General features: G+C 42.3%; 1 protein-coding gene across 2 annotated transcripts in view; it reads right to left on the reverse strand.

The window, feature by feature from the left end:
* Nucleotides 1–1178: 1178 nt before the first annotated feature.
* LOC108243331 (synaptosomal-associated protein 25-A-like) overlaps nucleotides 1179–12432 on the reverse strand; it is a 34052-nt gene continuing 22798 nt past the window's right edge. Inside the window, exons 4-8 of one of the 2 annotated variants that reach the window (XM_017428689.3) lie at nucleotides 12367–12415; nucleotides 8150–8267; nucleotides 3010–3129; nucleotides 2445–2589; nucleotides 1179–2154 (exon numbers count right to left, since the gene is read on the reverse strand). In XM_017428689.3, coding sequence (XP_017284178.1) covers nucleotides 2086–2154; nucleotides 2445–2589; nucleotides 3010–3129; nucleotides 8150–8267; nucleotides 12367–12415 — 501 coding nt within the window. In that variant the 3' untranslated portion in view covers nucleotides 1179–2085. Of the gene's footprint in view, nucleotides 2155–2444; nucleotides 2590–3009; nucleotides 3130–8149; nucleotides 8268–8489; nucleotides 8608–12366; nucleotides 12416–12432 lie in introns of both variants that reach the window. The other variant, XM_017428690.3, reaches the window with a different exon arrangement.

A 12432-nucleotide genomic window follows, 5' to 3' on the forward strand; every position in this document is an offset into this window, starting at 1 on the left:
GATCCTCTGTTTTGTTTTGTTTTTTGATGGTTTTATTGGCAATTACCAAGGTACATGATATTTTACAGTGATGGTCACGGTCTGGAAAGACAAAAGACAAAACTGAGTGGCACTATTGCAGATAAATATGTGTGGTCTACGTACAGTATGTAGCATGCTGTTGCCTTGTCAGGATATTTTTGCCTGGATACATGAATTATTTATCGGTTTCAAGCGGCTGAAGGACATGCAAAACACACTTAATGAATGCACTATTTCATGTTGCAAAGGGCTGAATGATGTGAAGAGGTCGTTGACCTTTCTTTAAATGTGCTCACCGCTTAAACCTACCTTGAATTTCCTTTGGTCTTTTCTTTTAAAAGCTCACGTTAGCCGTTACAGCCAGATATCTGCACTTGACAATCCTTTCAAATCATAAATAAATGCAACTTTATCCATACACACACAGAAAGCACACACATATATGTATATATACTGAGCTTTATGGTACAAATATGATGTTTTGATATATTTTTATGTATGAACAGATTATTCAACCCTTGTTTTTGAGTGGTCAGATTTAGCTCCCTGAGGAAAAGGGTAAAACTACACAATCTTATGGCATTAATTCCTTTTAATACTGTTCCAATAATAAGGTTGGTAAATATACTGGCACACAGTCCTGACCAAAAAAGCCACATTTCCATTCAAGTGGCCCAAATACTTAAACCAGAGTCCTTGTCCACTTCGTCACTAGTAAGATCTGAGCAGCTTCACATCTACATGAAATATCTTTATACAGCATTATAAACAGTGGCCTATTGCCACTATTTGTATGACAAAATGACTGTAGCATTATGACCGCCTTTTTGACAAACATAAAAAAGGCCTGATTCACCAAGAATGGGCAGCGCCTTGTTTTGGCTCCAGATTTTGCACATCATTTGCCCTCATCTGCTCCATCTTAGCGTTTGATTCCCAAAACAAAAAGCTCTAGTTCAGCTGGTGTGAGCAATCTGCATTACTTTTGCAACAAAAATCGCAGTTGCCCTCGCTACGCAACCTAAAAATGACAAAAGTGGAATACTTAAAGAGTAAAATGTCCTCTTAGAAGCTGTTTCTAATGAACGAATGTAAAATGGCAACAAGATTTTATCCACTTTTTGATCACTTATTTGTAAAAGTAACAAATATTGACACTGGATAAGAGCATAAATTATACTTTTTGTGATATGTCTACCTTTTTTTTTTGATGGCAACAGTGCGACAGATTGCTCTGCTTCCTCCGTTTCTTCTACCGGGAAACAATTACTACCAGCTATCAGGAGTCATTTCACACTAAATGCGTGCCACAAACAGCGCTGGTCTATGAGAATCAAATGCTTCATGCCATCGTAGGAATTTACAAGAAAACGGACCGTTTCTTCTCTAGATGCATGAATGATATTTAATTTAAATGTGGGGCAAATTGCATCAGTGCAAAGAGACGCTGTTTTGGTTGGCGGCACAGCTTGAGGCGCACATCTCCCTTGACAAAGGCTTTCACAACCCAGCGGATGCACGTTTGGTGGTTTGCTCCACTGTAGCGGCCACAGAAGCTGCGCAGTGCTTCGGTGAATCAGGCCCGGCTTGTCTTAAATGCTAGAATACTGACGTAGGAAAAGGACAGTGTGAAAATAAAGATGTAAATACAATTTATTTTACACAAAGAATTAAAAAAAAAAAAAGAATAAAGAGAAGAGGACAAGTGATCTAAATCACCAAAGCCGTTAAAAGATGCTCTATGTACAGCGTGGAGAAGGTCTGCGTGGACAGTGTGTACGGGACTATATATAAGCAAAATTCAAAGAGCAACATCACAGAACGTCATAAACAACAAGAGAGGGGAAAGGTGGCGTGGTAGAGGGGGGAAAGGAAAGAGGGAGGAGGGAGTGAAGCGATGTATGATATGTGCATGTGTGCAAACTTCTACCAGTATCACAATAAAAGCATGAATTTGCAGCGCCTGCTGTCGGCATTGGTGTTGGAGGGCAGGGCTGGGTTTGGTTGGTCTTATTTTCAGGCTGATCGGGGTTTAACAGGGATGAGAGCACTTTAAGCTGCGGTTTAGCCACTGCCCAACATCTTTGTAGCACGCTGGTTGGCCTCATCAATCCTGGTCTTGTTGGAATCGGCCTGAAAGGGAGAAGCACAGTACTCCAGAATTAAAATGTTAACCAGACTTTCCTGATTAGCATGTAAATCAGATTTTGTCTGTTAAAATGTCAAATTAACTCGGCTTGAAATCAACACAGCTACACTAATTTATGCTGAGCCTGTAACCCATCTAATTATTAGCTGTTTGCAGAGCAAAACTGTTTCTAGTTGCACAGTCTTTCATGTTTCCATCAATAAATAATAACAGAAAATATCCCTCTTTCTTATACAAACTGCTGCAGTGCTGGTCTGAGTCGTGGACTCTGTACCTTCTCCATGATCCTTTCAATCTGGCGGTTCTGGGTGTCGATCTCCTGGCCCATGTCCAACGCCATGTGACGCAAGTTGCCAATGATCCCGCCCACCTGTTCCAAGTTCTCATCCATCTCATTCTCCCGGGCGTCATCTGTTACCCTGCAACACACGAAACACCGCGGCGGGTCGGATCCCGTCTGAAACGGAAGGTGCTGCAGATTCTGAAATATCGGTTCATCGTCATTAAAACAGCCTTTCTATTCAGGCATGTAGAAATGATAAGTTTTATTTGAGTTACTGATAAAAAAAACAAAAAATAAAAAATCTGACACTAAATTGTAGCAGCACTTCCTGACACTTTGAAACACAGTCACAGGTTTTATCACCCTTTACTTGGATTGTGCTGACTGTGTGCTCGTTAAACTGAAAAAAAAAATGACACCTCCACTTTGTGACTGCAAGGTGGAAGGTTGCCGTTTTCAAAAGATCCCAACACCACTGGATGAACTGATAGTTCCTTTTGAATTTAATCAGCGCCACGAAGAAACAAAACACCACAGAGATACTTCCTGTGCGTACCTGCGGATGAAGCCCCCACTGATGGCCATCTGCTCACGTTCGTCTACCACTCGAGCCCCTGGCTGGCTGTTCACCACTCCATCCTGGTTCCCTCCCCAGGCCTGGCCCCCGCCCTTAATCCTACCACAGACACACTTCAGTCAGGGTCAGCAGAGAGGAGGTTGTGGTTGGGTGTGTGTTTAGTTGTTAGCTGTTCAGTGAAAATGAGTGTGTGTGTCAGCGTAGTATGTCTTTGTGTGTGCACAAAACACTTTCAAATCTACACTATATTGCCAAAAGTATTAATTTGGCATCCTTCACATGGATATGAGCTTGAGTGACACTCCATTCTTTATCCAGAGGGTTTGATACGATGTTGGCCCACCCTTTACAGCTATAATAGCTTCAACTCTTCTGGAAAGGCTTTCCACAAAGTTTATGAGTGCGTTCAAGGGAATTTTTGACCATTCTTCCAGAAGCTCATTTCTGAGGTCAGACGCTGATGTTGGACAAGGCCTGAGTCGCAGTCTTCACTCTAATTCATCCCAAAGGTGTTCTATTAGGCTGAGGTCAGGACTCCGTTTGGGCCAGTCAAATTCTTCCACTCCAGACTCACTCATGCATGTCTTTATGGACCTTGCTTTGTGTGCTGGTTCGCAATCATGTTGGACCAGGAAGGGGCCGTCCCCAAAGTGTTCCCACAAGGTTAGGAGCATGAAACTGTCCAAAATGTCTTGGTATGCTGAAGCATGAAGAGTTCCTTTCACTGGATGTAAGCGGCCGAGTCCAACTTCTGAAAAACAACCCCATACCATTGAAACATACTTTTTTTTAATCTTTTGCTGATTATATTTCATCTATATTTTATACTTTTATGTTTCATGGTTAATTTGTAGTATTGTTGGTACTTTTTGTATGATTAAGTTGTTGTGTTTCTGAGGAGAGACAGGGCAGGGTTTCTGTCCTGAGGATTTATTCACCATGGCTTCTCAGAGTAGTAGACTTCTGGTTTGTTTACTCGAGAAAGATATATTAGTTCCACACCTACCTCAACCAACAAGCAAAACACCATTGATCCTCCATTCCAGAGCAACATGGGTTCATTGGCAGAGGGCTGGTCACGCCGTGAGGATAGGAACGCCCCATTAGTTCGTTGCTATGATGATCACTTCCTGGAGGTGTTGACAAGACCCTGAAGATATCTGTGAACGCCGCCCAGGAGTCGGGGCCACAACCATCTGACTGGTGATGCAACTGGTTGGATCTGTGGTCCAGCACTGCAGTCTGTACTCTCCGTGTGTATTAAATAAATTCTTAAACTGGGAAACAGATTGTTTTAAAGAGCTTAATTCTTATAATTTGAACAGGCTTCTCACCATAATCCTCCCTCCACCAAACTTTACACTTGGCACAAAGCAATCAGACAAGTACCGGTCTCCTGGCAGCAGCCAAACCCAGACTCGTCCATGGGATTGCCAGACAGAGAAGCGTGATTCGTCCCTCCGGAGAACATGTCTCCACTGCTCTAGAGTCCAGACGTGGCGTGCTTTATATCACTGCATCTGACGCTTTGCATTGCACTTGGTGATTTAACGCTTGGATGCAGCTGCTCGGCCATGGAAACCCACTCCATGAATCTCTCTACACTCTGTTCTTGAGCCAATCTGAAAGCCTCATGAAGTTTGGAGGTCTGTAGATGTTGACTCTGCAGAACGTTGTTGACCTCTGCGCACTGTGCTCCTCAGCATCCTCTGAGCCCGCTCTGTGGTTTTATGGGGTCTAACACTTTGTGGCCGAGTTGCTGTCGTTCCCAATCGCTTCCACTTTGTTATAACACCACTAACAGCTGACTGTGGAGTATGTGGCAGTGAGGAAATTTCACGACTGGACTTATTGCTCAGGTAACATCCTATCACAGCACCACGCTGGAATTCACTGAGCTCCTGAGAGCGACCCATTCTTTCACAAATGTTTGTAGAAGCAGTCTGCATGCCTACAGTAGCTGCTTGATTTTATACTCCTGTGGCCATGGAAGTGATCAGAACACTGGAAGTCAATGATTTGGTCGGGTGAGTGAATACTTCTGGCAATATAGTGTATGTTCAGAATGCAAATAGGACAAACTACTCACCCTACTGAAAGCAACATGATGACCACTCATGAGTTTGTTACATACATGCATCTGCAATATGTTGGTGAATAATTGATCTAACGTGCAGATCAATTGAACACAAAAAAGCTCACGTGTTCCTTAAGCAGTTCAAACCAAATTAAAACTCACAAACGCAGAACACAATAGGCACACAGGACACACAAACACACATAAGAACATGAAGAGTGGACATGCAGAAACATGGAGTTTACAGAGGGAACAGGATCAGACACATGCCGTATCTATCAAAAGAAAGCCGAGCAGTTAGGTCCATTGTGGCAAAAAAAAAACAAACAAAAAAGAATAATAATAAAAAAGAAACAAAAAACAACCACACATGATCATTTTGATTAGAAGACTAGCCGTGATCTTAGCCCTTCATTTCATCTGGATGGACAGCTCTAGGAAATGCACTGTATTAGGTTGAAACAGCAAACGCAGTTCTTTGTTTTAGTATCCATGAAGTATCTGATAGGTGAAGGGCAACACAACCATCCGGGCTTCTGCGGGCTCATTTTGCTCGGCTCCTCCTGTGTTTCACAGTGTTGTCTTGAGCAGGACAGTCACACCTATCAGGTGCTCCAGCGGGGACAGAACAATGAGCGGGGACGAGTTCTCCTCAGCTATCTGATCCAGAGCTGTCAATTGGGTGTGTCTAAATCAAAAGGGAGCACATGGCGTAACCACCACATGGATTACAAAACAGGAGGATCGTGGGAGAAGGGACCAGAGAGCTATAGAATATACAAGATCTTAACCCCAAACAGAAACATCTGGAAGCGGGACCAAGGTGGACTGGATGGTGATGTACCTCATCCACAATCAGGTGGTGGTTATTAAAAATAACAATAATAATAACGACAGCAGAATTTGCAGAACGTGTTACGGTCAGGATCCTTTTCAGCTCAGTTGTGGAGGAAAGGATCTGTTGTTAAAATGCCTAATGGTGTAGAAAATAAATACTTGGGTCATAGATAATAAAAGCAAAAAAAAAAAAAAAAAACCTACTTAATTTGACCCATTTGGTAACTGATCAGATTAACCACAGATTGTTCTTTTTTTGTATTTTTTACGTTCTTCCTCAGGGAAACAATAAATAACATATTCTTGGTATGCAGGTTATTGGATTACCTGACCTGCATTTGGTTCCTCATGAAGGCACCAGTTCACTCACTCCCAAATCTGAAAGATGGCTTATTGTAAACCACAAAACAACCAGAATAACTAATCCTTTGTTTTTAATTCCTGTTATTACATTTTTGCCATCATTCACTTGTGTTTTCTATAGCTCTGAGACAGAAGAGTGTTTCCAGTAAGAGTATGTGATGCACAGACATGACCCGGTGGCCATAGTTTGGCTGTTGAGGGCCAGAAAATAAATCACACAGGAGTTCGGCAGAACTGGCAACCAGAGTCAATCTAGGCTTTTAGTAGCTTTAAGTTTTAATAATAAGAAGGTCAGAAAAGAAGTTCGCCTAACTCGTGTATGATATTTTATGACGTAAGAAAGTCTTCAGGGAGGAAACTGAGGCATCCTGGCATTACAATCTGTGATCATGTATCAAAGTTAGTTTGTTAAAGCAGGAGGTTACATATTGTAGCCATATTTTGTTGTTGTTGTTGTTGTTTAAAGCTCCAGTGTGTAGGATGTAGTGACATCTAGTGGCACAAATCACAAATTTCAAGCAACTAAAAAATAAACAAACTTCATACCCAAACTACTGTGGCTGTAAAATAAAATAAGAAACAAAACAAAATTTAAAGCCTAGCATTCTTTGAAGGAATGCATATCGCCTACTGCCTTTCATGAGAGTTTTAAACCAAGATCATCGTCTGATGAGAAGGGACGGCGTTACAGATGTTTTGACCAAACCCTAAAATAAAGTTATGTGCAATAACATGCAACAGATCTTGTGACATCTCATACAAGATGTGTTAGAGCTCAGAGCATGTGTTGGGGGGGATTTTCAACTACTACCACGACAAATTTTAGGGTCAATATCTGTAAATTGATCAACGTTGTCACCATTTTTGTGTTTTAGTAAATGTCAGTTAGCTGTGGCAGCCATTTTGAATTGACCGAATCCAAAAGTTAATCAGTGATATGTACATGCACACGGTGTTTCCTTTCTGAGAGTTAAATCAGAATCTGTCCAGGGCTTCGTGAGCTATTTTGCAAAGTTGGGGCTGATTTTCAGGTACGGCCAACCAAAACGTTTCGCTCAATATGTGTGAGTTATAGTCATGCTCATTTTTGAGTTAGCCAAGTTTGATTAGCTGTGGTGGCCATCTTAAAAGATGTCTGACACCACGCACTCGCAAATACATTTTTACCTGACTTTTATCTTTCAACTGTGGGCGATTTTAAAACACTGATTTCTCATCTGCAACATGATTACACGCAACTAAAGAACAGTCGTGGGGGTTAAACTGTATTTCATCTGTGCCACTAAAACTTTTTGAAGTCCACACACTGAAACTTTAAAACAGATCTTTCAATGAACCGACTCCCCAAAAATCACTTTCTTAGAAAATAAAAAAAATGCATTTAGTTAAAGAAGGAGTCAGGTTGTTGATGAATTATTTAGTTAGATTTGTATACAGCGTGATGCAGCACCGTGCTATGGGATGGGTGTTAGAGTGGGTTGGTGGGCGCCGTGACCGAGATCTCTGCTGATGCTGCTACCTGCTGGAGGAGAGGCTCTCATCCATTGTGGAATGAAGGGCTTTTAAGGGGGGCATCGGCCTCGGAGGCAACATAAGATCAGTTTCGAACGCTCTGTTTTGTGTTGCCTGTGCATGCATGTAGTCCCGATTCAATCATCCACACATGCTCGTGCGTGCTGCGCTCGTGCCTGCTCGGAGAGCGGGTCGCCGTGACTTCGGGCTCGACTGCTCACAACACTGATCACCATGCTCTACACACCAGAAGCAGGCAGATGGAGAGAGACGCACGCAGGCAGGCAGGCACTGAAACACATGCAGTCGGGCGACACAGGCGGCACCTACTTGTTACAGGGACATGTACATAGACCACAGAACTGTCCTAGATTGTTCAGATTCTTTTCTGCATCCATCATGTCCTTATTGATTTGGTCCATCCCCTCCTCGATGCGCTCCAGTTGTTCTGATTAGCAACATAATGTCATTTATCCCAGCAAAAGAACGAGAGCACGTGAGAAGAGAAGAGAGGAGAAAAGGGTCCGAGGGTGGAAGGAGGGAAGGAGAAGGGGGAGACAAAGGAAAAGAGACAAAAAAAGACATAGACTGTGACAAGAGAGACATCAGACATCACCACCACCACCAGCACTGGACAGGCGAGAGCATGGGGCTCCTGGCCGGTACCTACTTTTTAACACATGGGCATATCAGACCACAGCATTGTCCTATATCTTTTAAATCTTTCTCGGCCTCCTTCAGGTCTGCGTTCACCTTGTTCATGCCCTCCTCCACACGATCAAGTTGTTCTGGTGAGGACAAAGGCATGAGAGCAGTGAAATAAAGTTGTCTGGTTTGTGTCGGGGGAGGTGGGGAGGGGGTTGGCGCTCTACGCTACACGTTTGTTGCCTAAATGCGGAAGGCAAAGCAGGCGACCTCTTGGTATTTCTGCTAAGGCGGTCGACGAACTCCAGTTTTTCTCCGTCCAAAAACTGCTTGCACACGACTGCTCTACCTCCATTCCAAAGGCCATATTGTGTTTTTAAGAAAATATTGAATCGGGGTGAGTAAAGGGTTAGGAAACAAACAGCCGTTGAATTAAAAGCTTGTCCGTTCAAGTCTCATTTCTGTTCATCGGTCCATCAAAAAAGGAATCGACCGAAGAACTCGTGACTGAGGCTCATATGTTAAGCGACAAATAAAGGAAGGTCCAGTCCTCCAAAGTGAGGTGTGTCACTTCCTGCAGACTTCCCAGATGGAAAAAAAAACCCGGCTATTACAGTTAGTTTATTACTTAACAAAAAATGACCTCAGTAGATAGTCTTGACTAGACAATCTGAGGACTATAGTCGCTGACCTCCTTTACTTCAGTCACTTCAATCTAATAAATATTTATGGACTTGTCAAGGGAGGACACATGCTGAAATGATTTAATAAAATATGATAATGCTGTGCAGGAGACATCTGTACGGGGCACAGCCTGCTTGTTTCAGAGGATTTTTGTTTTCTCTTTTGTTCATCTCTTACGTGTTATCTTATGTTAAAAGAACTCATACCTGAAGGATGAAAATGTTGGTTCAGACAGCCAGACCTTATTTGGCAGAGCGCGTCGTAAAGTTTCTTAGAAAGGATAAAGAAACGCTGATGTATTCAAGTCACAAACTGGCCGATATTCATGTGAGAGTTTGACGACGAATCTAATTCTCAGTCTCCCAGCGAAACGCTAATTAAAACAACGAGTCCGGAGAGACAATAGCTGGAAATTGAATAATAATGAATAAGCTTTGGTGCGGAGCTATCAACTGGATCTGAGACGGATGCAGCTGGTAATAATGCGAAGTCACGTCGCACGCGTTTGTGTTTCTCGAGAAAAGCCGACAAAAGGTCTGCTTTGTTTATTGGAAATGTTGGACGTTGCTCACAAACTCAGAGCTATAATCCATCAGCTGTCACTCTAATTCAGGTCACCGTGTACCAGCCAGGCACAGAGGAGCTCATTAGCACTCGTGACACCTCCACTACAGGTTACTGGAAGAAATTACGCCTCCTCTCATGTGCAGCCTGTGTGTGTGCGTGAAGGGCCAAGGGATTAGTCACACCCCGGTTTACAGCAAAACAAAACTGTGTTCATTACTACAAGCTTGGCAGACTATAACATATGCATCGTTAGATTAGAGAGTAAATAAATTGGCCAATATGACAGAGCCTCCACCGTTCCCCTCCAAACAGCAAAGACGGGGAAAAGCTACACCGTTTTACTGCTGCCTTAGTTCCCGTCAGGTTAAAAAAAATAGAAACGAGCAGAGAATGGAAGCAGGATGGAAACGGAGAGCAGAAGATGAAGGCAGAGTGAGAAGGGGATATGGATCAGATATCGAGGACATTAAGCTCGGAGGCAGAGGAAATTAAATCTGTGAATTGATCGGTGGCCCATGATAGCCGCGGCGCAAAGGCAGCAGTGATTATGGGAGGTAAGAAAGAAAAAAAAAAAAAAACGAGAGGCGGGAATAACGGGCCGTCTGTCGCTTTGACAGGCCAATTAGGCTGCCATGCTAAAAACACACACACAGATCACAGCACAACACTCGGTTTTCTGGCATAAAACCAGTAAAAACTGTGGCAATTTTCATTTAAGTCATCGAAACATTGGTCTGATGACAGCAAAGAGACATCAATGAAAGGTTTCCATGCTGCTGGACCCCACCTGAACTCTTTGTTGCCTTATAGGTTTTCAAAATAAAACAGGACTTCTGCACTGGTTGGTAAGGAAGATCATCTTTGGTCCATTAGTAACTTCTTCTAAAAAACATTTTTATTTACCAGTTCTTATCAGTTCTACCTTTCTTACAATAATCTAATGAATGTTAAGAGGTCAGACAGTCAACTAGACTCCTTTGATAAGAACCTATATGTTATTTTTTTCATACTTCAGGTGAGAGGTTAAACTGTAATATGAGTTTTATTAAAGACTTCACTGACCAATCTTTGGCTCAGTCTCATTTCTTAATGTTACTTCTGGTCCTTGATTTAATTTAAATTGTTTTATTTTTTTGCCCAAGTGCTTTATTGTTGCCCTCAGCTGCCAAGATTCTTTTGCTCCGTCTAACAAACCGAAGAAGAAAGACAAAAAATGTCCTCACCGTCCAAGAAAGCTGCCGAGTTTTTGTTACATAAAGTTCTGTGCAAAAGTCTTGAGTCACGCGCTGCACTTCATTTCTTTTCTTTTCTTTTTTATCAGCAAAAAAGCCAGACTGGCCATTTTCAGAAAAGAATCAAGCTAAATTATTTTATACCTATTTTTTGGTTAAATTCAATGACTTTTTTTCTTTTTGTTAGACCACTTATTGACCAACAAACCATTTGAGTATAAAAGTGTCCTTTACTCCTGGTGAAAACCAGTGTTGTTTATTTGCAAAAGAGACAATTTAGCAAATAATTCATTTTAATTTGAACTTTTACATGTTTTGTTTCTAATAATGTGTTGCAAAAACACATATTTGTTCCCGTTTCTTAGCTGCATCAGTGACAAATGGTTTTATTAGAACTGCAGGTTTTATTGTAGATTGCATCAACAAAGAAGTGGCTTCCTAGAAGCAAAGTATACAGAAATGAAAGACGGCTCAAGACTTTGACACAAAACTGTACATTATGTAAACAAACGTAGTTAGATTTATTCATTTAAACGCCCGGGGAGACTGTTTCTAACATTGTGTTAGGAGAGTACCTGTGAAAAACCAGTTTGGAGGCGCAGCTAGCTCCACGACAACCGGCAGGTAACAGTGAAAATGTTTTCTTCTTCTTCGGAGTTAAAAATGATCAGACAATAATCAATTTAAATCACTGATGGGCTTACACATGGGTGTCTGCGCAGCTGTCACAGCAGGTTTTAATTCAGCAAACCTCCACACTTGTAATCAGGTCTAAGTTTAATAAAACCAGAGGAGCTCCGCTGTGAAGAGCTCCCATCTCGGATCTGAAAAGAGCTTAAAAGGACATCCTTAAAAACTGTGGCCTTAAAAATAAAGAGGAATTACGAAGAACAACGATCACAATCATTATTATCCTGAATTAAAATCCCTACAACGGGGTCAAGCTCCGTCGGTCCTGGACCCCTCCTCATTACGGGGTTTAAATTGGGCCTAAAAACCTGAGTGGTTCCCAAACATGACGCGGAGCCACGCAAAAAATAAAGCTGACCTGTCGAGAGACCTGGTCTGAAGCTTCAAATCACTTCACACAATGCAAATATGTCCTTTGATCAGGGAGATGTGTTTTTGTCTGGCAAAACAGCGCGGTGGCAGGATGAGCCGAAGCAGATACCTAGCTCCACAGCGACATCCAGTATAATCTGCTTACATTAGCCCGGGCTCTGGCTAGTGTTCGTTTTAAAGACTGAAGCTAAGGAAACGTAGCGCTCTTCTGTCCTAGTCACTCCAGGACCAAAGAGGTCGTTGTTGTTGTACTTCGCAGGCTTATACTGGACGTGTATGCAGCCGGAGTTTCAGCCAGAGCAAGGGTGGAGCAGATAAAAACGCAGCACCGCCTTTCCTTTTTTAAAAAAAACTTACCTCCCTGCTCATCCAGCATGACCAGAGTCCTGATGCCGGCATCTTTACTCTGATGGAAGAAAAAGG

The sequence above is a fragment of the Kryptolebias marmoratus genome, linkage group LG15, assembly GCF_001649575.2.
Source record: "Kryptolebias marmoratus isolate JLee-2015 linkage group LG15, ASM164957v2, whole genome shotgun sequence".
Lineage (NCBI taxonomy): Eukaryota > Metazoa > Chordata > Actinopteri > Cyprinodontiformes > Rivulidae > Kryptolebias > Kryptolebias marmoratus.